Here is a 26,666-nt window from a genome sequence, read left to right as displayed (position 1 = left end):
TTTGCTATGGGGCACTGTCCCTTGTACTGTAGGCTGTTAAGTGGCATATCTGGCCTCCACCTGCTAAATGTCAGGAGCGACACCCACCCTGCCCTCCAGTCATGATGACCAAAATTGTCTCCAGACTCTGACAAATGTCCCCTAGTAGGGCAAAGTCAGTTCCTTGAGTTCCTCTACTCTTCAAGGTGTTGCCCTAAGTGCTCCTTCCTTTGAGTAAGTTGAACACCTGGGAAACTCACCAGCTCCAGTTTAACACTTGACATCTGTGTACGTAAGGGTGGTGAAGGGAGTGGATTTTAAAGGTTCTCATCACAACAAATTGCAACTATGGGAGATGACAGATGTTAACGAGACTTACTGTGATCATCATTTTGCAATATGTACAAATATCCAATCATTATGTTGTACACCAGCAGGTTCCCAAGTTTTCACATCCAGCAAGGAGTGAATCTGAAATTTGGACTCAAGAAACTTGTCCCAAGAGTCTCACCCAAGACTCCAGATCTCCTCGAGTTCCAGCAAGAAACACACAGGCTGAGGAGCTGGGACACTTGGAGCAGCTATCTCTTCAGATCTTATTTCCTCAGTGGGAAATCAGAAATTGTTATATATATATAAAAAATAAAGGCCCTTCCGGTTGCTCAGCGGCAGAACATCGGCCCAGCGTGTGCAAGTCCTGGGTTCAATTCCCAGCCAGGGCACACAGGAGAAGCGCCCATCTGCTTCTCCACTCTTCCCCTTCTCCTTTCTCTCTATCTCTCTCTTCCCCTCCCACAGCCAAGGCTCCACTGGAGCAAAGTTGGCCCTGGGCACTGAGGATGGCTCCATGGCCTCTGCTTCAGTCATTACAATGGCTTTGGTTGCAATGGAGCAACGCCCCAGATGGGCAGAGCTCTGGCCCCTGGTGGGCATGTTGGGTGGATCCCGGTCGGGCACATGCAGGAGTCTGTCTCTCTGCCTCTTTGCTTCTCACTTCAGAAAAATACACACACACAAAAATAGAGCCTTTGGAATGAATAAAACCTTGGTCAAAAGTCAGCTCTGTCACTTGTGTGACCTGGGATACATTATCAAACCCTCTGAGCCATAGTTTCTTTACCTATAAAGCGGGCAGCATAATAGAATCTTCTTCTAGGGTTGTTGCCAGAATTAAGTGATATACATGATTCTGGACACCCCTGCCACCCTACACATCATTAATTCTTCATGTTGGGTGAATGGAACAACCAAGCATTTAGCCATTTCAACACGTGTACATTTTATTATGGAAACAGTAAGGAAGGGATAAGAAAAATCTGGAATAAAAGTTGTGGGGAAAACCCCTTGCAAGTGCTCACTCAGCTACTCTCTGGGCACACCACTTTGTGGCCCTCAGAGACACCTGGCCATACCTCTGGGCAGACGTCTGGGTATTATTCCTCGAAAGACCCTATTTGTTACCCTCCAAATTTGCAGTCCAAGGCACACAGAGATTTCTTGGGAGGTGAGACTATCTGGCATATGGAAGACCTATGAAGGTTGAGCTGAGATGGAGCAGGGTTGCTAGAAAGCACAGCAGGGGTCGTTTCTAAGGAAAGGAAGAAAGAAGAAAAAAATGTATTTGTGCATCAGTTTGCATCCTAGACTACTCTTCTTGCTCACTATGCTCTACTCACTCTGTCCTTCCAGCCCACAGGTTGTCTCACTCCCTAGGACAGACTTCCCTTGATCTCCGTAGGGTGGCTCCTCACCATTACTCAGTACAATTATCTCCTCTTCAGAGAGGGGTTCTTCTAACCAAGCAGTGGAAAGAAGGCACCCTCTCCAGTTCCTTTGTGTCACAGCACCCATCCGAGGAAACTCATGTGATTTAGTGTGCCCCCTGCCCTCCCACTAGAGGGCGACCTCCATGAGCTCAAGGACCTCCTCTGCTGCGGCCCCACTGTACCCCCAGTGTGGCACACTGGAGCACACAGGGTTGGTGCAGGGAGTGAATATATAACGTTCACTCTGGGTGCTAGAGTCCCAGGAAAAAATCACGTGGACTTCTTGCTCCCAGATGGGTTCACAGTCTAGTGTAGGGGTCCACTAACTACAGCCACAGGTTCACTCTAGTTTCCACCCCTTTTATAGTTTTTATTTTATTTGTGGTTAAACCATGTAATACAGAATTTATTTTTTTTCTAACTAATCCAGGATTCATCATAGAGTAGTTGCTTAATAAGAACTTAAGTTGTGCCTGACCAGGCAGTGGTGCAGTGGGTAGAGAATCAAACTGGGATGCAGAGGACCCAGGTTCAAAACCCTGAGGTCGCCAACTTGAGTGCGGGCTCATCCAGCTTGAATGCAGGCTCACCAGCTTGAGCACAGGGTCACTGGCTTGAGCATGGGATCATAGACATGATCCCAGGGTCACTGGCTTGAGCCCAAGGTTGCTGGTTTGGACAAGGGGTCACTCACCCTGCTGTAGTCCCCCAGTCAAGGCATATATGAGAAAGCAATCATGAACAAATAAGGTGCCGCAACAAAGAATTGATGCTTCTCATCTCTCTCTCTTCCTACCTGTCTGTTCCTATCCCTTTCTCTGACTCTCTCTGTCTTTGTCACAAGAAAATGAATGAATAAATAAATAATAAAAACTTAAGTTGCACCTGACCAGGCGGTGGCGCAGTGGATAGAGCGTTGGACTGGGATGCAGAGGACTCAGGTTCGAGACCCCTAGGTTGCCAGCTTGAGCGTGGGCTCATCTGGTTAGAGCAAAAAAAGCCCACCAGCTTGAACCCAAGGTCGCTGGCTCCAGCAAGGGGTTACTCGGTCTGCTGAAGGCCCGCGGTCAAGGCACATATGAGAAAGCAATCAATGAACAACTAAGGTGTCGCAATGTGCAACGAAAAACTAATGATTGATGCTTCTCATCTCTCTCTGTTCCTGTCTGTCTGTCCCTGTTTATCCCTCTCTCTGACTTGCTCTCTGTCGCTGTAAAAAAATAAACAAACAAACCCAAAAAAACTTAAGTTGCTCAATAAAATTTCATTCAGTGAGTTCCTCAATAACTTAAACATAGAATTATCAAACAACCCAGCAATTCCACTCCTAAGGTTGTACCCAAAAGAATGGGAAACAGGTGTTCAATCAAAAACCTGTATACAGTGTTCATAGCAGCACTATTCACAACAGTCAAAAGGTAGAAACAACTCAAATGTCCTTCAACTGATGAATGGGTATACAAAATGTAGTATATCCAGGCAATGGTGCACTATTTAGCCATGTACAAGAATGGACTACTGATATATGCTACAATTTGTATGCACCTTGAACATAGTATGCTAAGTGAATAAAGTCAGACACAAAAGACCACACAGTGTATGGTTACATTTATACAAAATGTCCAAAATAGGTAAATCCATAGAGAGAGAGAGAGAGAGGAGATTAGTGAGTCCCAAGGGGATGGGTGGAGGAACTACTTATGGGGACAGAGCTCCCTCAGGGATGATAATTTTTTTTCTGGAGCTGAATAGTGATGACGGTTGCACAACATTGTGAATGCGCTAAATGTCACTGAAATTTGATGTTATGTGTATTTTGCCACAACTAAAAAAAAGGTAAAATTTACTGATAAAATTAATAAATTAATTCCTCCCACTCTCCAAATCCCTGTCATGTGTGATGCTCTTCACTGGTCACGCCAAATAGTGGCTTGAGACAAATAGTGATGAAGTTGGAACCTTTCAATGCAATTCTGTGATTCTATGGTTGGAATGTCCAAACCCACCTGGGGTTCCCTATTCAAACAGAAGGCAGTTGGGACCATGCCCTCTCCCACCCCAGCAGTGGGCAAGACCCACTTTCCCTGTCATAACATACCTCATGTCCACTTCCGTGCTACAATAGTGGCAGTAACACTGGGAGGTTGATGGAGGAGTGAGCCGGAAACAGAGAAAGACATAGTGCAGGTGAGGGAAGCCACCTTGCCTCCTTCCCTTTCTCCCCATTCTTTCCTTCCTTCATTCCTGCCCACTTCTCTCTCCTCTTTTCCTCCTGTTGTAACACCCCATGGTCTTGCTGATCTACTCCGTCTCACCTCTTGCTGCCCTCCATGTTCTGCCTCATCTTCCAGTATCTCCAACAAAATGAGAAATGCTTGGTCCTTAAGAGCTTCCCTTACATGAAGGAAGGTAAAGAGAGAGGGAGGTGGGGAAGGAATAAATGAGCAGTGGTGTTTCATAGGGATGTCAGGGGGCTGTGTTGGTGCAGAAGGAAGTGGCTGTTATCCAAGTCTGAGGATGAAGGGAGTGATGGAGAGAGGGTGGGAAAGCAGAAGGAAGGAAGGAAGGAAGGAAGGAAGGAAGGAAGGAAGGAAGGAAGGAAGGAAGGAAGGAAGGAAGGAAGGAAAGAAGGAAGGAAGGAGAAAGAAAGAAGGAATGAAGGAAGGAAGATGGAAGGAAGGAAGGACAAAAGGAAGGAAGGGAAGGAAGAAGGAAGGAAGGAAAGAAAAGGAAGGAAGCAAGAAGGAAGGAAGATGGAAAGAAGGAAGGAAAGAAGGAAGGAAGGAAGGAAGGAAGGAAGGAAGGAAGGAAGGAAGGGAAGATTTGATTTACAGAGGAGGGGTCTTCCCTCCTAGACTTTATTTGCCTGACCCCCCTTTGGCTCCCTGCCTCCCTTCTTTGTGCTCTCCTCCCTTCTCTTCTTCCTACTCCCTCCTCCCTCCTTGGGTACCAGGGCTCCTTCTTACCCAGTCTCCTTTATTGTAGGACACGAACAAGAAGGTAAGCATCATGTAGGCGCATTTCAATATGTTCCATTTGTTCCTTTTCCTGGGTGGCTTCGTGGTGGGGGTGGTCGATGGCAAAAACTTAACTGAGAAGAGGAGATGGCAGTGACTCAGACTGAAGGCGTGCCCTCCCCGCCTGGAGATGCCTGCCCGTTCTGACTCTCTCCCTTCTCAGCACGGATCTGCCTCCCAACTCCACACCCCCATCTCTCCACCTGCCCCTGGGTTGAAATGTTACTGGATTCTTCCACCTCTCTTCTCCAGCTCCATGGCACAAGCCTCACCATGTTGCCTCCTCATTTCAGACGTGAAATGGCACACACATGTTGTTTTTACCTGCCCAACGTTCTTCCCATCTTTTTTCAATTTTTTTTAAAATTTTTCTTAAGCTGGAAATGGGGAGGCAGTCAGACAGACACCCGCATGCGCCCGACCGGGATCCACCCGGCACGCCCACCAGGGGGCGATGCTCTGCCCATCCGGGGCGTCGCTCTGCCGCGACCAGAGCCACTCTAGCGCCTGGGGCAGAGGCCAAGGAGCCATCCCCAGCGCCCCGGCCATCTTTTGCTCCAATGGAGCCTCGGCTGTGGGAGGGGAAGAGAGAGACAGAGAGGAAGGAGAGCGGGAGGGGTGGAGAAGCAGATGGGTGCCTCTCCTGTGTGCCCTGGCCGGGAATCGAACCCGGGACTTCCGCACACCAGGCCGACACTCTACCACTGAGCCAACCGGCCAGGGCCTTCTTTTTTCAATTTTGATTTTAATTTTTACAACGAAAACCTTTTTTAAAATCATACACTGCTCACAAAAATTAGAGGATATTTTCTAGCTTCATATTCATTTTTGCAATATCCCCTAATTTTGGTGAGCAGTAGACTTGGCATAATTGTTAACATTGTGTTGGTTTCGGGTGCACAGCATAGTGATTAGATATTGATAAGATTTATGAAGTAATTCCCCCCAGTGAGTCTAGTCTCCACCTGACACCATCCCTAGTTGTTACTGTGTTATTGACTATATTCTCCAGGCTGTAATTTTCTTCCCCATTTTACATTTTTATGAAAGTTTTACACACAAAAAAACTCCTCGACGTTTTACAAACAAACTGTTAAGATTAAATACAAAATGAAGACTGAACTTGAAAATTCCCTAAGCAGATAAAACCATTTTAAGTCACGTAAGCTGAACCAAATCTAGCCTATTTCACAAACATAAGCATAACTTGTTATTTCCAAAGCCTCTGATAATCATGAAGGAAATTTGTCATCCTACCCCAAGTGGTATGAGATAATCACTTTAACCAACCCACTGCCTCTTAGAAATCCCTATTGTAATAACCATCACTACACCATCATGCCTGTGAGATTCACATCAGTTTTGAATTTGAAAGCTCCCGTTATAAAAACTATTCTTACATGAACAATAAACTCTTGTTTAATACTACCTTACCAATCTTGTGGTTTTATTGTTGCGACTTCTGGGTTTTTTAACAAAACCCATCCGTCTAAACAGACCACAGATAAAAATAAAATAAAATAAAATAAAATAAAAATAGAACATTACCAGTGTAAAGGTAAATACAAATTGAAAAAGAAACAATATTCATGCTCCCTGTTGAAAATTAAGGGAGAGACACCCCCTCTTCTTTTCTCAGGGAACCTTTGGAAAATTCATAGTTGTGAGTCCTTTCTCTATCTCTTTGAAATATATACAAGTATTTCTTCTTATTATCTATCTTCCCTACTTTCTCTTAATTTATGTATTAAAAATTATAAATTTCCCTCTAAGTAAAGCTTTGGCTGTGTCCTACAAGGTTTAATAATGAGTATTCTTACTATGGCTCAATTCAAAATTCTACTTTTTTGTGATTTCTCTTTTGGTCCATAGGTTTTTTGGAAGTATATTAATCTGTAAGTTTCGGTTTCTTAATACTTCTATTGTTGATTTATAGCCTAATTACACTTTACTCAGAGAGATACTCTAAATGACTTCAATTTGAAATTGACTGAGGCTTGCTTCATGAACTGACGCATACCCAACCTTAGTAAGACAACAGTCCTATGTTTAACAAACTCAGATACAGACAACAGAATGGTGGTTACCAGAGGGAAAGGGGGTGGGGAGATATGAGGAGGGTAAGGGGGTCAAATATATGGACATAAAGGAGACTAGACTTCAGGTGGTGAGCACACAATGGAGTATACAGACGATGTACTATAAAGTTGTACACCTGAAGAGTCTCAATGTTATTAACCAGTGTTAATCCAATAAATTTAATTCTTTTTCCAATAAATTTAATTTTTAAACATTTCGTGTTCATTTGAAAAAGACCATGCATTCTACAAGGTTGTGTTCAGAGTTCTATAACGTGTCAACAAGGTCATATTTGTTAGTTGTTTAAATCTTCTGTGTTCTTATTAAAATTTATCTATTTGCTCTATCACCCATTGAGAAAGGTCTTAAAGTCATGGTTTTGTCCATTTCTGTCCATTTTCATTCCATTTGTGTAAAATTTATGCCACTGTGTGAAAATGGATTTGGAATGGGCATATTTTCCTAGTGGGTTAACCCCTTTATCAATTTCAACGTCCCTCTTCATCTCTAGACACATTTTTTTTTCTTTTTTTATTTCAGCAAGAAGGAGAGAGAGAGAGAGAGAGAGAGAGAGAGAGAGAGAGAGACCATTGACAGGGACAGACAGACAGGAAGGGAGAGAGATGAGAAGCATCAATTTTTTGTTACAGCTCCTTAGTTGTTCTTTGATTGCTTTCTTATATGTGCCTTGACCAGGGGAGGGAAGACTATAGCTGAGCGAGTGACCCCTTGCTCAAGCCAGTGACCTTGGGCTCAAGCCAGTAACCTTTGGGCTCAAGTAAGCAACAATGGGGTCATGTCTATGGTCCCACACTCAAGGCAGCAATCCCATGCTCAAGCTGAATGAGCCTATGCTCAAGCCAGCGACCTCAGGGTTTCAAACCTGGGTCCTCAGCATTATAGGCTAAAGCTCTATCCACTGCGCCACTGCCTGGTCAGGCTCTGTACACACTTCTTGACTTAGAACCTACTTTGTCTGAGGTTAGAATAGCTATGCTAGTTTCCTTTTAGTGAGCAGACAAGAATGTACTCCTATGATATAATTTTCATTACTTTTCTTTCAAATTTTCTGTGTCACATATATATATCTATATTTGAAGAAGGGCATGTGATAATGGAGGCAGAGGTTGAAGTGCGTTATCTACAGCCAGGAATGTTGAGATTTGCTGGCAAACATTAGAAACTAGGAAGAGAAAAGACAACATTCTTCCCTAGAACCTTCGGAGATAGCACAGTCGGGCCCACACCACGTGTTCAGGCTGCTAGTCTCCAGACAGTGAGAAAAGAAATTTCTGTGGTTTTAAGCCACCAAGTTTATAACAACTTTTTATGGCAATCCTAGGAAATGTGTTCAGTCTCTTTTTTGCAGGGTGAGGTTAACATTTTTCTCATGGTCTGTGGCCTTCCACTATTTTGTGGCAGTGCTCCTAGAAGTGATTTTTTTAAATTAAATTTCTTGGGGGTGACACTGGTTAACACAATTATATAGGTTGTGGGTACCCTCAGAGTGGTTTTCTAAAAATATATGTTTCCCCTTGGGGTTCCTTTCTTCCTTCCTTCCTTCCTTCCTTCCTTCCTTCCTTCCTTCCTTCCTTCCTTCCTTCCTTCCTTCTTTCCTTCCTTCCTTCCTTCCTTCCTTCCTTCCTTCCTTCCTTCCTTCCTTCCTTCCTTCCTTCCTTCCTTCCTTCCTTCTTTTTAAGTGAGAGGAGGGGAGATAATGAGACAAACTTCCACATTCTCCCCAACCAAGATCCACTGGGCAACCCCTGTCTGGGGCCAAATCAACCCAACTATTTTTAGCACCTGAAGCTGATGGAGTGCTCAGACCAATCGAGCCATCCTCAGCGCTGGGGCCAGTGCTCAAACCAATGGAGCCACTGGCTGTAGGAGAGGAAGATAGAGAAAAGGGGGAGAGGGAGGGGAAGAGAATCAGGTAATCGCTTCCCACGTGTTCCCTGACTGAGACTCGAACCCAGGACGTCCATAAGCTGAGTTGACACTCTGTCCATTGAGCAACCGGCCAGGGCCTCTCAGAACTTTCAACACTTTGTTGCTTGATGGTTATTGTTATCCATATGCCAAATTCTTAGCCATTAACTCCTCAAAAATGACTTCAGCTTTATTTTCTCTTGCTTCTCCTGAAAATCTAACTTTATATTTGTCACAACTGACCACTGGATACCACAGGTCTCTAGTGCTCATTGCTGTGTTTCTCTGTCCTTTCATTTATTGTACTGTATTGGAGTAATCTCTCCTGTTTTCTAGCTCAAGAACCAGCCTTTCTGAGGGTAAACCCAACTACTGAATTCTTCATTTCAGTTCCAGAATTTTCATCTGATTATCTCTTTAGCAAATCCTAACTCTCTGGTGGAATTATTTACCTATTTCTGTGAATATAACAATTATTTTAAACCGCTTATCTCTAAGATTAGCATCACCTGGAAGCTTGCTTACATTCTCTGGAGTCTTTTCTCTTGGTTTGCAGCCCTATGGTCCTGTCACTCGGGACTTGCCTGGTAATTTCCAGGGAGGGGACAAGGTCCAATGGTCAACGGAAGAGGTAGGGGGGAGGACAGAAACACTTCCCATTTATACCTTAGCATGTTGGATCACCTTCACACTACTGAGCAGTCCAAAGGGGGGCAGGGTAGTCTGAAAGCCTTGGACGCTCCTCTAGAAGGACTTCTGAGGTACCGAAGCCCTGACCTTGGTTACCCGAGATCCTCTCAAAGCTTTGTTATAGCCGGGCCTGAAGGAACCAACTGTTCTCCACATTCCACGCACTTACCTCCTTCCTTGCAGTCATTTGTTTTTTCTGAATATGAAGATGGACAAGGAGAAGGAGGAGGAGAGAGGGAGAGAGGAAGGGAGGGAAAGGGAAGGGAAGAGGGAGGAGGAGGAGGAAAGAAAGGAAGACAATAAACCATCAATGAATTGTGAAATGGATGGAGATCAAGCTGTAAGCAGTGCTTCAGGTAATGCAATGATCTTCTTCACTGTCCCCTGACCCAGTACTTTGCTGCCTCATGGCCTTTGCACGTGCTGTTCCCTCTGCCTGGAACAGCCTTAGGCCAGTTGTACACACAAATGGCTTCCTCCACTCCTTCAAGTCGTTGCTGAAATGTCACTTTCCCTGGTCACCCTTTAAAAACATATCAACCTCTTCCATAATACCTTTCCCTCTCCCTGACCCCCTTGCGTGCATGGGACTTTTCAGCGTCCAACAGCTTTCACCTAGTTTCTTATTTCTTTCTTTCTCCTCTCACAAGTTCCATCTGAGCACAGACTTTTGTCTGTTCTATTCCCTGCTCTATCTCCAGTGTCTAGAATGGGACCTAGACAGGGCAGCTAATACTTATTAGTATTTGTTGTCAGATGAATGAAGAATGTCACATGTCTGTGATGCTAATGATACTGATGATGGCAAGCAGAATGACGTTTGATGATCTCTAAAGGCTCTTTAAGCCTGACCAGGCAGTGGCGCAGTGGATGGAGCGTTGGACTGGGATGCGGAGGACCCAGGTTCGAGACCCCGAGGTCGCCAGCTTGAGTGTGGGCTCATCTGGTTCGAGGAAGAGCCCACCAGCTTGAACCCAGGGTCGCTGGCTCCAGCAAGGGGTTGCTCGGTCTGCTGAAGACCCGCGGTCGGGGCACATGTGAGAGAGCAATCAATGAACAACTAAGGTGTTGCACCGCGCAATGAAAGACTGATGATTGATGCTTCTCGTCTCTCTTCGTTCCTGTCTGTCTGTCCCTGTCTGTCCCTCTCTCTGACTCACTCTCTATCTCTGTAAATAAATAAATAAATAAATAAAAATTAAAGGCTCTTTAACCATAAAAAAAAGTAAACTTATCATTCTCCATTCCTGTGTATGGAACCAAACACAAATAGTGAGGCCAGATAGCCCATTCCCCACTTACCATTTAACACTTGGAGGCTCAGCAAATCTATGGAGGACAACAGACAACATATAAATTAAATTGCAAAAGGCAGTATGAACAATAGATTGAGCAAGCTCACCTCTCACCACGCTACCTCTCAGCTTTTCTCACTCTGTCCCAGAGGACATTCATGCACGGTGTTTGATACCTCTCTGTCTGTCTCCCCCATCAGACTTATGAGTTTTCTGTAGAAGTATGAGAACATCAGATTCACCTTTTGGGTTTCAACCACCCTCCCTAGTCCTGGCACCTACTAAGTGTTAAAGTATATCCTTGCCGGACAGAAATGTCCACCGAAATCCTGGGTCACGGATGGAGTGAGATATTTACCTAGAATCTCTGATGGTGTTCATCCAGAAGGAAGTGTGGTCCAGGAGGCAAGACCATGGCCAGGTTCGTGCAGTCCGGAGTGTTGAGTTTAAGGGGCCATGAGAGATGAGACCATAAGTAGGGGGTAAAAAACAAACAAAAAAACATATGATCAGGAGGCGGAAGATCAGGAACCAATGAGGGTAGAGCCCGGGTGGGTGGTGGTGAGCAGTTAGGACTTCCAGCAAGAAAGAGGACAAGGGGAGATGCCCAGAAGGCTCCTTTTGTGGGTCAGAGGGGAGTTGACTTGCGTTGAATCAGAGTCAGGTTGGGAGGGTAGCTGCCACTCTTCAATGTCCTCAGTGTCACCATATCGTGGGCACCTAATACTTCAGATACATAATGCCTACTTTGTGAGGAAGGGTTGGGGGGTAGTGGTGACATAACATAATTCACTCAAGGTGTTCTTTCCTGTGACTGGCGCAGGAAACCCTGAACACTTTTAGTGACGGTCATCACCATTGTCACAACAACACTGTCCATCTCTTTGACTTGAGGAGAGAATTGGTTCTTCTGAGGAAGCCCACCTCTTTGAAGGGGCAGTTACTGCAATTTTTTCCTCCAGTCCCTGGGCTAAAATAAATTCTCTGAGAGATGACTCTGGCTAGGAATGGACGCTGGAGTAGACATGAGAAAGTGAACACACCAAAAGGGGGTTGGGGTGGGGGCAGGGACGTGGATCGGATGTCTTACGTTTCAATACTGTTGAGATGTGAGCAGCAAGGCAGGAGAAAGTCCAGGAGGCATCGTGGCACCCACAGGAACGGGGATGAGAGGAGGAGAGAGGTGTTAATGGTTCCTTCCTAGCTCATCTCATCCTGTTTGTTTTCAAAAGAGACCCTCGCCCAGGAGGGAAGTGAGAACATTTCCCAGGTTTCATGGGGTCCAGGTTTAGATGCTTCTACTATACTTGTCTCCTTTGGAGACACATTTAACCAGGTGGCCAGAAACCCCAGGTACCCAGTTTCCTTGGGGATTTGTCCCCCAGAGGTTAGGAAGTTTATTAGAAGAAGATCCTCTTGACCCATTTTTATCTCCCTTCTCTCCTGAGAGGTCAGGAGGGAGAAGGTTTGAGGGAAGAGTTGCACCTTTTTGGTGTTCCTTACTCAGTAGCCCTCTCTACAAATATATGCAACTCAGTATTCCAGGGCAGTAGTCATTGGTTTTGGAAAAATCTAATAAAATCTGGGGACTGTATGTGTAAGCATACCTGCTGCCTGGGAGCCACCTGCATCCCTTAACACACTCCGGGGGCAGGTGGATGCCCACAGCTCATCCTGAGCCTCATTCAGAGGTGGGGACAGTAGATGGAGACCTCCCTTTGCAGAAGGTCTCCCTGGCAACCTGGTTCTTAAAGGAAGAGGAACCCAAAGATCCTCTTCTCTATCTTGTTTCTCATCTTCTCAGCATCCAAGTTGCCTGCCCACCCCACCCCGAAAGAAGGGAAAAAAGAAAGAAGGAAAGAAAGAAAGAAAGAAAGAAAGAAAGAAAGAAAGAAAGAAAGAAAGAAGAAAAGAAAAAAAGAATGAGCTTACTTTTCACTGGAGGGTGCAGCCAAACCAGAAGTCAGGGAGTCCACATGGAAAAGAGTGAGCAAGAGAGTAGGGTCAACGTTAACACCTGCCAGGATATCCTGTTATTTCTTCACATTAAGTGGTTTTAAAATTATTACATTTTATCGTGTGCTAATTATAGACACAAAAAACTGGCAAAATAGCACAAAGGGGTCCTGTGTACCCATTGTCTAGTGTCCCCTCAGCTGTGGCATCTTACATAGCCATAGGACATTATCAAAGTCGGGAAATTGACATCAGCCTGATACCATGAACTGGATGATCGATCTTACTTACTTGATTTCACATTTTTTATGCTTTATTAAATATTTCTCTCTATAAGGTAGTTATAAGGAGGTTACCTTAAAATAATAAAGGCATCATTATCCTGCTTTGTAAATGAAAGAAGGCAGATGTATAGTCACTGAGGGGTGTTTCATTTAGAAGATCCAAGTAATGACCCAAAACAGGTGGGTACCATTGAGTCACTACCTCCCCATCTCAAGAGTAGAGTGGAAGCAGTAGTTGATATAGAAGATTAGGGAGTGAGGGGAACCCTAACCCTAACCTTATTTGTTCACTGCACCCCCATGTGGAGCTGGCTCACAAAAAAAAAAATGGTTAAATTTTTACAAATTTTGCAAGCCAGTTGTGAAACCATTAGTAGCTTGAAATTGGCCAGAGTTAGAATATTTACACCACAGAAATTGGCAGTTGCTCCACATCAGGGCTCCCTTCCCCACCCATCACCCCACAGCTTCATTCTTAAGTGGAGTCTGCTTGCACTGGTTATGCGTCTGATCCCAGGCCAATGTCTAAACGCCAGGGCCCTCCCCCTAGAATTCTTAAGGAGTTTCCAGGTCCAGAGGGTTGTTCTGAGCAAGTAATCCCAAGGACACAAACTTGGAACTGTCATAGTACTTACTTTCTTCTTCAGTCTTATCTGGAGGTGAGAATGCAGGCAGCCAGGTACCAGGAGGGGGTGCAGGGTAGAGAGAGAAATCGGCATTAAGACTGAGATCCCAGACCCCACCACGGAAGCATCCCTGACCAGTCAGTCAGAGGAGAGCAGAGGCCGAAAGACTAACAGAGATGAGGCCGATAAGACTCAGCCACCATCCTGCAGTCAGCGTTTCTAACAAACATCAGCGGGGCATCTTTGCCCACGGTTTGGAGGACATGTGAAAAGCTAAGTGGGCAAGGTCCCTACATTCAGAGGACATCAGAGAGCCAAGTCTAGTCAGAGAAGTAGCCAACAGAAGAGTCATAAGTTTGAGTACAAGTGGGATGGTGTTTCTGGGTACACCTGCAGTAGACAGTGGGGTGATGGTTGCTGACCTTTTGGGGGTGCCAGGGAAGGGATCTTGGAGAATTTGTTACTGTGTCTGAGACCTGAAAGATGAGTATGGGGTAGGCAGGTGAAAACATTTGGAAGGGGAGAGAGGAAAGCATCTCATGCAGAGGGTGTGGTGTTGGGTAGAAAGGCTTTGTCCAGAGATTTGGAGGATCAAGAGAGACCTTCCGTGCGGCCCAATGGCAGAAGATGACCAGGGCAAGACAGTGACCAGAGCTGGAAGATGCAGAACCATGTCAATAATTTTAAAGACTTCAGGCTTCTTCTTCATGACCCCATAGTCTCTGGCTTGAGCCCAAAGGTCGCTGGCTTGAAGCCCAAGTTTGCTGATTTGAGCCCAAGGTTGCTGGCTTGAGCAAAGGGTCACTCTCTCTGCTATAGCCCCCCAGTCAAGGCACATATGAGAAAGCAATCAATGTATGACTAAGGTGCCTAAATGAAGGGTTGATGCTTCTCATCTCTCTCCCTTCCTGTCTGTCTGTCCCTATCTCTTCCACTCTCTGTCTCTGTGACAAAAAAAAAAAAAGATCCCAGGCTTCTTCTTAAGAAAAATGGTGCATCATGAGAGATGTGGACCCATGTTCAAACTCCAGCTCTGTCTCTTACTAGCTTAGTGGCCTTCCGCAACGTATCCCACCTTTTTGTGCCTCATCCCCCCCCTTAAAAAGGAATAATAAGAGGGTGACCAACGCTCCTGGTTTGCCCAGGACAAAACGTGTTCTCAGGGTGAGAGAGTTTTCACGCTAAAAACCAGGAATGTCCTGGGCAAACCGGGGTGGGTTCAGATGAAAATATCCCATGTCTCTCTTGGCAGGGGATGTAGGAGGATGAAAGAAAACAATACAAGCAGAGCCCTGAAAACACACTGGCTTTTTAAAGGTGCTTTAGGAAAATTTTGTGAGTGGCCACAGTCCCTCTGACACCCTGCCTGTTTCCAGGGCTCAGTTCTCCATGTGTCTGTGAGTCACATGGTCTCCAGCCCCACGAGCCCATGACTCCCACCTCCTCCAGAAGTGGAGGCTGTTCTGTATTCAGTCATTGTGCCCCAGCGACGTGACTCTGTCACCTTGATGGTGGCTTTGTACCCACTTCACGTGGGAACTAAGATGCACGTTTGCTTTTCTTCTTCTTCTTTTTTTTTTTTTGCAAAGTCCCAGCTGCCTTCCAAGCAAGGAGGGAGGTTCTGATTCTCAGAGGGCTGTGTTGACAGGATTGGTGGGTCCTTTGGGGATGGGGGGTGAGGGACAGCTGAGTGATTTGGCTCCACAGGCAACACGGGAGGAAGGAAAGAACTGGCAGAGAGTGAGCAGAGCTACCGAGATGTAGAAGACACGCCCTCAAGGTTGTGACCACACTCGGGCTCCAATCTCCATTCGACCCAGTGGATTGTAAATACAAGCTAATTTCTCATGGGAACTGGTAAAGGAGAGTCAGGCTTCCAGGTGGATGAGAAAACAGTCCAGGGAGGCAAGAAGATAGAAATTGTTATCCCAGAAGTAGCAGAGACCACAAAGATGGCTTTGGATGCCAGGATCCTTAGGTTGAAGGGTGGGGGAAGTTGGATCAACGTGAACCAGGTCCTAAGTATATAAGTTTCTAATGTATTTTTATTCTAACATCATAACTGCCCATACGGTGTGTATGACTAGTCCTCCTTCAAGGGGGGAAAGAACAAACAGACTTGTCCCTGGTCACATATGCTGCTAAAGAGCGGAGCTGGTTGGGACTCCAGGCGTGTCTACTTCAGAAGACCAGGTCCTGTTCCCTCTGCCTAGGTCTGCACATTTAAGCCTCTCCTGCGCAGTGATATATGAAGGGAAGGTCTCCGATGGACATGGATTCGGCTCTTCCAGCATGTGGTGGAAAACTGGATCCTTCTACAATTCTCTTTTTACCAGAGTGAGTGTCTCCGAATACTGCTACCTTGTCTATGACACCTCTCTAACCTCTCTATCTCTCTCTTTCTCTCTTTTAATTAAGTGAGAAGAGGAGAGCTAGTGAGACAAACTCCTGCATGTGCCCCCAACCGGGATCCACCCAGCAAGCCCCATCTGGGGCCGATGCTCAAATCAACAGAGCTATCCTCAGTGCCTGGGGATGACACTCAAACCAATCGAGCCACAGGCTACAGGAGGGGAAGAGAGAGAGGGAAAGGGGAGAGGAAGGGAGAAATCAAATCCAAGACATCCATATGCTAGGCTGACACTATCCACTGAGCAAACCAGCCAGAGCCCTCTAACGCTCTCTAATCATCCTTTCTACCAAAGAGACAGAGCAGGCTCCAGGTGAGAAACCTCAACAGAGAGCAGTACCATAGCATTTCATTTATGTTCTACTTATTGTGACAGCTGTCACCTGCTTGTCGCACACAATGCTGGTTTTATACTTACTTGGGTGGTGGAGAGTTTCCTTCTTGAGCTTACCTAAGTAAAAATACTGGGTCCATTTAAAGAAAAAAAATAAAGGATAGTATTGGTAGTACATGGAGGTGGCAGGTATGCCTATTGATTGGGGTTCAGTCTATCTTTGAAAAATTAGGACCAACTTTTTCCAGCCTTCTCATTATCAAAAGTGAAAAAGTTAGATAATACCCTGTATTGATGGAAGTGTAAGTTTGTTTGACATCTGTCCAAGATTAAAATGCCTATGTCAGTTCTGGCCAGTTAGCTCAATGGTAGAGTGTCCACCTGGCATGTGGACATCCTGAGCTTGATTCCTGGCCAGGGCACACAGGAGAAACACCCATCTGCTTCTCAACCCCTTCCCCTTCCCCTCCCCCTCCCCCTCTCACTTCTCTCTCTCTCTCTCCTGCAGCCATGGCTTCATTGGAGCAAGTTGGCCCCAGATACTGAGGATGGCTCCATGGCCTCCACCTCAGGTGCTAAGAAGAGCTTGGTTGCTGAGCAACAGAGCAATGCCTCAGATGGGCAGAGCATCGCCCCCTAGTGGACTTGCTGGGTGGATCCCAGTAGTAGTGCATGTGGGAGTCTGTCTCTGCCTTCCTTCCTCTCACTGAATTAAAATAATATAAAATAAAATAAAATATAAATAAAATGCCTATGCCCTTTGACCCAGCTATCTTACTTCTAGAAGTTTATCTCATATCTGTGTGTATGCAAAGATCAGGAAAGCAAGGATTGTATGAGGATACTTGTTGTAGCACTGTTTGCAATGTCATAAAAATGAACATAAATCAAACTAAATTAGAGGGAAAAAAATTTTCATGAATAGAAGACTCATTAACTTATGTGACTATGAGTAAAATATTACTTAGGTATTTGAAAAAGAGAGGTAAATTTCTATTGTTAAAATGCACACTATTTTGAACTAAAAATGTTGAGGGTAGGCCCTGGCTAGGTAGCTCAGCTGGTGAGATTTTTGTCCCAACATGTTGAGGTTGTGGGTTTAATCCCTAGTCAGGGAACAAACACAAATCAACCAATGAATGTGTGAATGGTTAGAACAACAACTCGATGTTTCTCTCTCTCTCTCACTTCTTCTCTCTCTAAAAATCAATTTTTTAAAAAGTTGAGGATACACATGTATATATGTGTGAATATATCTTGTAAGAATGCACAAGAGACAGTAATGGTGGCTATTTGTAGACAATAGAACTGGAAATGAGATGAAGAAGAAGATTCCAACTTTCATTTTATGTTTCCTCAACTTTTTTTTTCATGTATATGTATTAGTGTTATAACTAAAAAAAATAGGGCCTGACCTGTGGTGACACAGTGGGATAAAGCGTCGACCTGGAACGCTGAGGTTGCTGGTTTGAAACCTTGGGCTAGCCTGGTCAAGGCACATATGGGAGTTGATGCTTCCTGCTCCTCCCCCTTCTCTCTGTCTGTCTCTTTCTCTCTCACTCCTCTCTCTCTAAAAAAAAAAAATCAATAAATAACTAAAAAAAATATGACATAATAATTAGGTAAAAGTCTAACTCTGAAGTTAAACACTTATAATATAAAGATTTCCGTGACCTCAAAACTCAAAGTAACAAAATGCAATGGGATACCATCTGAATGGTCTGCCAAAATAAATCAGTAAAAGCTAAATTAGATTAATAGACAGTACTTATTTTAAACATCAAGGAAAAACACAACTGATTTCATCAGTCTGTATTCCCTTGAAGACAAAAGAAAAGAAACACCAGAAAAAGAATAGAGTCCTCATACTTACCATCCACTGACAGTCTGCTCATCATACCTGGGGAAGAAGACATACCAAAGGATGTGTAAATGCAACAGGAACAAATATTATTATTATTATTATTATTATTATTATTATTATTATATTGTTCTGAAGTGAGAAGCGAGGAAGCAGAGAGACAGATCCCACATGCACCTGACTAGGATCCACCCTGCATGCCCACCAGGGGGCAATGCTCTGTCCATCGGGAACATTGCTCCCTTGCAACTGGAACCATTCTAGCTCCTGAGGTGGAGGCCATGGAGCCATCCTCAGCACCTGGGGCCAACTTGCTCCAGTGGAGCCTTGGCTGTGGGAGAGGAAGAGAGTGATAGAGAAAAAGGAGACAGAGAGGGGTGGAGAAGCAGGTGGGTGCTTCTCCTTTGTGCCCTGACCGGGAATCAAACCCGGGACTTCCACACGCCGGGCCAATGCTCTACCGCTGAGCCAACCGGCCAGGGCCAGAACAAATATTCTTAATTAATAAATTTCCCCGGATTAACAGATTTAACAAACTCTCTTCTTTGGGAGGCATGGCTACGACTCCTCAGGCATGTTTGAGAGTTCCCTCAATATTTCCACCATCCCTTGTTCTAGTCCCATCACCACCAGCAGGCATCCGTTGTCTCTACACTAACTTAATGTCTGTTTCTTTGTTTCTATTCTCCCCGCCCCCATCTTTAACTTCCTAAACTGTGAGCATATCTGATCCATTTTTGGACCCAAACATGGGTCCTCATCACCCAAGCATGAGTCCAGACACATATTAGATGCTCAGAAATTCTTGCTCCAAGTTTCCCACTGAAGTTCACAGTCCACGTGTACCGTGAATGTGGCAAGTGTTTACCAAGAATTCCTGATCGTAGCCCATTCCAGAGGAAGAGTCAACACGGAGGTCAAGGTCACAGGTGTGGTGCAGATGGTGAGATGAGGATCGCAGAGATGAAGCCATAATTAGGAAAAGCAAACAAACAAAAAAGATCACATGCTGGGTGCTGGGAACAGGGTGAGAAACCGAAGTCCACAACGGGTCGTGTGAGTGGTTAGGGACTAGCCTCCAGAACTCTTAAGTTTTTGAAAGTTTCTTTGCATTTTATCTCAGGGAGAGATGAAGAGAGCTGAGAAATGGTCATGGACCCATCCTTCAGTCATGGTAGGAAGAGAGGAAGTATGGTTCACTGGCTTCTACGAAAGGGGTTGCCCAATTTACTTCTATTGACTTCCCACCAGCTCTCTCAGATCAGAGAACGATCCCCGTGTGGCCGATGAGGATTGCTGAAGCCCTGTGAAATAATGTAGTTTTCAAAGACACAGAGCTGATGAGTCCAAGTGCAAGAATTCAAACTCAGATCTCTCCGACTCCCTCTAACAACCTTCCACATCCTCACCCACAAAGTGAGAATAAGGTCGCGCATTGTGCAGTTAGTGTGAGGCTTTGTACATACTGAGGAACTCTCCTAAGTTTGTTAGAGGAAACGTTTGTGTTTGTGTAGCTCACAACACCATCCCCCCCCCCCCCATCACTAAGTCACCAGGTAGTGAATGCCTAACATCCAAGTGATGCATTTTACTAACTGGGCAATCTTGGGCTGGTCACCAAACTCTCCATGTCTCTACAAAATGGGGATATTTTCTTCCATTTGGAGTTGCGGTGATCATGAAGGAAAAAAAAGCAAATGGGGTTCTTAACCTAATTCCTGGATCAAGGTCAACATTCAGTAAATGTTAGAAATTGTAACAATGCAAGCAATAACTGTAATAATAATAATAACATCTTTGTAGTCCCATTTGTTTATTTTTTTCCCTTTTGTTTCCCTTGCCCAAGGAGTTATATCAGAAAAAAATATTGCTGCGAGAAATGTTTGAGATTTTACTGCCTATGTTTTCTTCTAGGATTTTTTTATGGTTTCCTCCTATATTTAAGACTTTGATTCATTTTGAACTTATTCTTGTGTATGATGTAAAAAGGTGATCTAGTTTCATTTTCCTTTTTTGCACTTATCTGTCCAATTTTCCCAACATCACTTATTGAACAGACTATCTTCACCCTATTGTATGTTTTTGCCTCCCTTGTCAACTATTAATTGACTATAAAGCCATGGGCTTATTTCTGGGCTCTCTATTCTGTTCCATTGATCTCTATGTCTCTCTTATATGTTAGCACCATGCTGTTTTGATTCCTATGGCTTTGTAGTATAGTTTGATAGCAAGTAGTGTGATTCCTCCAATTAAGAGCATTCTTAAGTAGTGGTGATTATGTGCATGTGTATAGAGGGGAAAAGCCACGAAACCACGGATTTCCTAGGTTGAGTTGAAGAGTGTTTCACATCTGTAATTGCATTTAACCACATGCATTAGGCACAGAGAGGTGAAGTGACTTCTCCAGGGTTGTCCAGCAAAGAAGGGACAAACTTAGGCTCTGAAACAGAGAAGACTGCTGCTGAGCCTGTGCCTGACCATCTCACTTCTTGATTTGCAAAATCAGTCATAAGGCTGTGGTTTCATTTGACTGAGCTAGTTTCCAGGGGAAGAGAGACCCAGTGAAGGTCATCAGAAATTTCCCCTGACAGAGGGCAGTCATAACGGGAAGGGAGAAAGATGGACCAAGTCTTACCTTTCAGCACTGTTGACACACAACCAGCAGGACAGAGAGGACCGATGGTCACCAGTGGGGATCATTTTTCCAGTAAAGTTTCAAAGAAAATAGAAAATAAGTTAAGCCATCCTTGTAGCTCATTGCACCCCATTGGCCCTGGGATAGGACAGAGGACCAGAATGAGAGGCTGTGACCCATTCTATGAATGCTGGCACCCTTTTGGAGACACATTTATTCTGGGATAAAACACATTTATTCAGAAACCAAAGGGATATCAGTCGCCTGGGGCATCCAAATCTCCTTGCCACCAGCTGAGTTTCAGGTTTGGTAGGAGGATCTTCATAACAACCAGTCATCTCCATTTCTAAACTACAGACCAGGATGATTGGTACTTGCAAAAGAAGGAGATTAAGCTCTGGCCGGTTGGCTCAATGGATTCTTGGTCAGGGCACACAGGAGAAGTGACCATCTGCTTCTTCACCCCTCCCCCTCTCACTTCTCTCTCTCTCTCTCTCTCTTCCCTCCTGCAACCATGGCTTGATTGGAGTGAGTTGGCCTCGGGCACTGAGGATGGCTCCCTGGCCTCCAACCTCAGGTGCTAAGAATATCTTGGTTGCTGAGCAACAGAGCAACACCCCAGATGGGCAGAGCATCATCCCCTAGTGGGCTTGTCAAGTGGATCCCAGTCGGGGCTCATGTGGGAGTCTGTCTCTGCCCCCCCCACTTAAAAAAAGAAAGAAGAAAAAGAGAGATTAATCCACTCTGTACCATATTTCTCTCATCTAAAGCCCACCAATGAATACACACTATACAGTTGTTGTACATTTTAGAGCAGAAGGTCATCCTTCTTCCTGAAAATCTGATCAGAGCAATGAATTCCATATCCCCAGAAAAGTATGCTGATTCTCTGTCTCATACCCAACTTTACACATGATTACAGAGGCTTGTAGACCTCTCTGAAGCCTACCCAGTACCCCCCCAAAAAAAAGGCATCTGCAGATTCTGGGTTCAGATCCCACACAGAATTGGGTGCATCTCTCTGCATCTGCCAGGGTTGAATATGGTGGTCAGTGGTTTCACCTCTCCCTTTTGCCCCTTCCTTCTCTGGTTTGAAGGGCTCCCTATTCCTATGGAGACAAGGAACTAGGACTTACATTTGACTGGAAAGGACAACAGAAGCAGGAATCAGAGAATCGACATGGAAAATAAAAGCAACAAAAAAAGAGTAGGATGAATGCTTGCATCATCGACCTCCATTAACTTCCACATGTTATTTGTTTTTATTTCTTCATTTATCTGCCTATTGTTATATGGGGAGGGATTTCATGGGAGACTATTTTTATGTAGTTATCACCACATAAAACTACTCGTATGCCTTGCCCCCAAGACAAAGTCTGTGTACCAAATCTTTATGTCAGGTCCCACCGTTTCCCAGAATTCTCATATCCTTCAGATATGAGGGGCCATCATATCCGAAGGGATCTGAAAGGAGTTAACTATTGGGATACAAACTTGGGGTTTTCACAGTTCTTACTTTTTTCTTCAGTTGCGACTGGAAGCAGATCCCAACAGGAACAGGAAACCAGAGAGTAGGAAGAGAATGAAGAATTAGACTCAAATCACTGCCATGACCAAGGAGACCAAACCTGGATGTGTCGTTGGAGACCAGATAACCCACCCACTGTTTGTATCAATAAAGCCACTTAGATTGATCCAATTGTCTACCCTTTATTTATCCATTATCTACCCACCCATCCATCTATCCATCCATTCATCATCCATCCATCTATCCATCCAGCTATCCATCCATTCATCCATCCCTTCATCATCCACTCATCTATCATCCATCAATTTATTATCCATTTGTTCATCCACCTATCCAACCATCATTCATCCATCCATCATCCACCCATCTATCCATCTATCCATTCACCCATCTGTCATCCATCAATTCATCATCCATCTATTATCCACCAAAACAACATTTATTTGGTACATAGTCTGGCTATTGGGATATGCTTGGGGCTGCAAAGAATTAAATTCCCACCCTGCTCTGTAGGCATTTGCAAGACTGGTTGGAAATAGAAATGCTGGTACAAGAGCAGAGAAAACATCTCAAGCTCTGCTCTCCTGGTATCTGTGACCTTCGGATGCCTTGACCATTGTACAGGCTCTTCAAACTTAGCATGTCCAAAAGAGGATTTGTGGTCATTACCCTCCCACCCACTAAAAATAATGTTACTTGTTGTTAATAAAATAAATATCCTTGAGTTCACATTGATATAAATAAATACTTGGATAAATAAATGGAGAAGGGCCCTGGTCAGTTGGCTCAGTGATAGAGCAATGGCCTGGCATGTGGATGTACTGGGTTCAATTCTCAGTTAGGACACACAGGAGAAGCAACCATCTGCTTCTTCACTCCCCTCCCCATGTCTCTCTCTCTCTCTTTTCCCCTCCCACAGCCATGGCTCAAATGGTTTTGAGCAAAGTTGGCCTTGGGCACTGACGATGGCTTCATGGCCTCGCCTCAGGTGCTAAAATAGCTCAGTTGCCAAGCAACAAAGCAGAGGCCCAGAGGGGCAGAGCATCGCCTGGTACGGGGCTTGCTGGGTGGATCCCCATTGGGGCACATGCTGGAGTCTGTCTCTGCCTCCTCGCCTCTCACTTAATAAAAAAAAGTTAATAAATAAAAATAAACAGGGAAGACATTTCAGCTCTTCCTCACAGAAGAATTCCAATTACTACAGGTAGCAGGAATTAGAGAAACAGAAAATCACCATTATGTAAAAACTACAGTCATCAGTTTTGCGGGCAAGACCTCCCAATGGATGCTAAGAGTAGTTAGTGGGCAAACATTTGAGGAGAAAGGGAATATTTGCATAGCCTCCTACTCTCTCCTTCACGATATCTATTTATTAAAAAGGAGGAATAGTATCCAGACAGTGGAGACCCCTAGCAGATACTACCTTTAATCAAACGATCAAAGTCACTGCCACAGGTCATGCGACATCAACATTACATAATCTCTGACAAAATGCACGGAGAAGGGCTTAGCACCACTTCTGGGGTATTCCTGCCCAAAATACATCACCTCGGTGTCATCATGAGACTACTTCAGATAAGCTCAACATGAGGGCCATTCCACGGAATATCTGACCAGTGCTCTTCCGACATGTCAAGGTCGTGAAGATGGACAAACTTCCGTCACAAGGTCCAAGACGAAACCACAAGAGTAAGGAGATGTGATAACAACAGTACAATGTGGGATCTTGGACTGGACATCCATGCAAAACTAGTACAATTTGAATTGGTCTGCAGTTTAAGTAGTAGTTTTATACTGGTGTTAAGGTCTTGGAAGTTGGGTGAAGGATAGTTGGGAGCTCAGACCTCTCTTGAGACTTTTTCTGGGAGTCTAACATTACTGAAAAATAAAGTTTAAAACATTAATCGCTCGACAGAACTCTCTCATCTCAGTTGAGGGAAACTTCAATCATTCCATTGCAAAAAAATAAAAATAAAAAATAAAATTGGCCCTGGCAGGCTAGCTCAGTGGTAGAGCATCAGCCCAGCTTGTGGATGTCTCAGGTTCAATTCCCGGCCAGGACACACAGGAGAAGCGCCCATCTGCTTCTCCACCCTCTCCCCTCTCCTTCCTCTCTATCTCTCTCTTCCCCTCTCGCAGCCAAGGCTCCATTGGAGCAAAGTTGGCCCGGGCACTGAGGATGACTCCATGGCCTCTGCCTCAGGTGCTAAGAAGAGCTCAGTTGCTGAGCAATGGAGCAACGGCCCAGATGGGCAGAGCATCGCCCCCTGGTGGGCATGCAGGGTGGATCCCAGTCAGGCACATGCAGAGTCTGTCTCTCTGCCTCCTGCTTCTCACTTCAGAAAAATGCAAAACTAATAATAATAATAATAATAATAATATAAAATAAAATTGATGGGAGTCTGTACTCACTCCTCCATCTCCTCCATCACTCGACCCTCTGAAATCCTTGCTCCTCAAAGTCTCACAACGTCCCACACAGCCTCGTCTCCACCCGGACGATTGCAACAGTCTCATAACTGGTGTCTTTGCTTCCACTCTGGGTCCCTGCCTAATCTGTCCTTCACCCAGGGGTGAGACTAATTGCTTAACCACACAGTCACACACACACACACACACACACACACACACACTCTCTCTCTCTCTCTCTCTCTCTCTCTCTCTCACACACACACACACACTCCTAAATGTCACATTCTCTTGCTGAAAACCCTTTAACAGCCACTGATAATATCCACATCCTGAATATGACCCACGTAACCCCTATGTTCTGGTTCCTGCCTCCTCTCTGTTCTTCCTTCTGACAACCCTCACCCGCCATGCCCCTCACCCCTACACATCATACTCCAGACACACGGCCTCCTCGCAGCTCCATGGAGGGACCCAGCACCTCACTGCTCTAGGACCTTGGCACCCAGAGCCATCTCCCCTAACCCTTCACTGGGCTTAGTTCCTACTCCTCGTCAAGGTCTTGCCTCACACATCACTTATCCAGAGAGGCCTCCTCTGAATTGCCACACTGGGACATGTTTATTTGTGGAACATGGGGATTCCATGAGAAAAGGGGTCCACCTGTCTTTTCTCAACCATGGACTTCCTAGCTTAAGCCCTTAGAACAAACCAGCCACTCGGCAAACATTTGTAGAGTTGGCTGTGTGGCAAGACTCCAGCGCTGTTCCCAACCTGTGGCGTCCTTATATTGTGGAGATCTGGGGTCTCATGGGAAGTCTGGACCATAATATTACCTTCTGGGCACTAACAGACATAGGATCCCCGGGACACACAGTCTATCCTGAGGGCTGGAGCATTTTGTGATGCCCACAGGTCCAATGAGGACCATGAGGCTTGAGGAGGCAACATATCCCCCGCCAGTCACCGAATCCATGATAACACCTGGATGCAGACGGACACAAGTCTATCTGCAAGGACAGGGACTCTGGTACCCAGGACTCATCCACCCCACTGTCTCCTCTGAGGGAAAGGGGCAGGAGAATGCCTGAACCTGAAGCAAGGAGGAGTCTAGTTACCCTGGCTGGGTAGCTCAGTGTTGTCGATACTCAAGGTTGCTGGTTCAATCCTCAGTCAGGGCACATACAAGAATCAACCAGTGAATGCATAAATAAGTGGGACAACAAATCAATGTTTCTCTCCTTTCTTCTTCTTCTTCTTCTTCTCTCTCTAAAAACCAATCAGTGGATCAATCAGTAAAAAAGAAGTCTGCTTAGACGTCAGGAGGCCCGGAAGCTAGCCCACGACTGGAAGAAATGCAGGGAGACCAACAGTGGGTGCAGACATTACCTTCCCGGGGAACGCAGGCTTCCGCCAGTCCCAAGGAAACCAGAACCAGCAGGGACAGCTTCAGAAACTTCTCAGGGTTGCGCATGGTGGGGCTGGGGATGGGGTGGACGCTCCCCTCCTAGGACAAACAGGACTCTGCTCTACCCTGCTCTCCCCAGTTCCCAGGCAAGAGCCAGCTGCCCACGTGTGCCCTCCAGCTGGCCTAGAGGCTGGCAGGGACCTGACCTGTGCCCACGCCACCAGCTGTTGCCGACAGCGAACTGCGTCTGCCCTCCGGCATCTGCTCAATGACCTGAAAGCAATATCTTGAACAGGTCAGGCCAAGCCTGATGCTGACCCTCCCAGGACCTGTCCGCCTCTTGTTTTTGTAAGAACCAATGAGCCAAGAACATTTTTTTAATGGTTGTGGAGGTGGGTGAGGGGAGATAGAAGAAGAATATTATTTCATGAAGTGTGAAAAGTGACACAGAATGCAAGTG

At 45.3% G+C, this 26,666-nt stretch overlaps 1 protein-coding gene across 1 annotated transcript; it reads right to left on the bottom strand.

Moving 5' to 3' along the window:
* Window positions 1–1,463: 1,463 nt before the first annotated feature.
* EDDM13 (epididymal protein 13) lies at window positions 1,464–26,272 on the bottom strand. The gene is made up of 6 exons (XM_066372611.1): window positions 26,188–26,272; window positions 10,763–10,789; window positions 9,630–9,656; window positions 4,712–4,836; window positions 3,844–3,881; window positions 1,464–1,567 (listed from the first exon to the last, which is right to left on the bottom strand). Exons 1-6 carry the CDS (start codon window positions 26,270–26,272, stop codon window positions 1,543–1,545), a joined length of 327 nt encoding a protein of 108 aa, XP_066228708.1. The 3' UTR covers window positions 1,464–1,542.
* Between the last annotated feature and the right edge of the window lie 394 nt (window positions 26,273–26,666).

This window comes from Saccopteryx leptura, chromosome 3 (genome assembly GCF_036850995.1).
Source record: "Saccopteryx leptura isolate mSacLep1 chromosome 3, mSacLep1_pri_phased_curated, whole genome shotgun sequence".
NCBI classification, from domain to species: Eukaryota; Metazoa; Chordata; class Mammalia; order Chiroptera; family Emballonuridae; genus Saccopteryx; species Saccopteryx leptura.
This window is presented reverse-complemented; position numbering and strand designations above follow the sequence as displayed.

Bases quoted from the DNA above. Each gene is read 5' to 3' on its own strand.
- EDDM13 (XM_066372611.1), bottom strand. From the start codon at position 26,272: ATGCGCAACCCTGAGAAGTTTCTGAAGCTGTCCCTGCTGGTTCTGGTT. The intron at 10,790-26,187 runs GTAATGTCTGCA...TGTCCTCCATAG, and splicing joins AGCCTGCGTTCCCCGGGAAG to ATTTGCTGAGCCTCCAAGTG. The intron at 1,568-3,843 runs GTATGTTATGAC...TCCTTTCCTTAG, and splicing joins AGCACGGAAGTGGACATGAG to AAACGACCCCTGCTGTGCTT.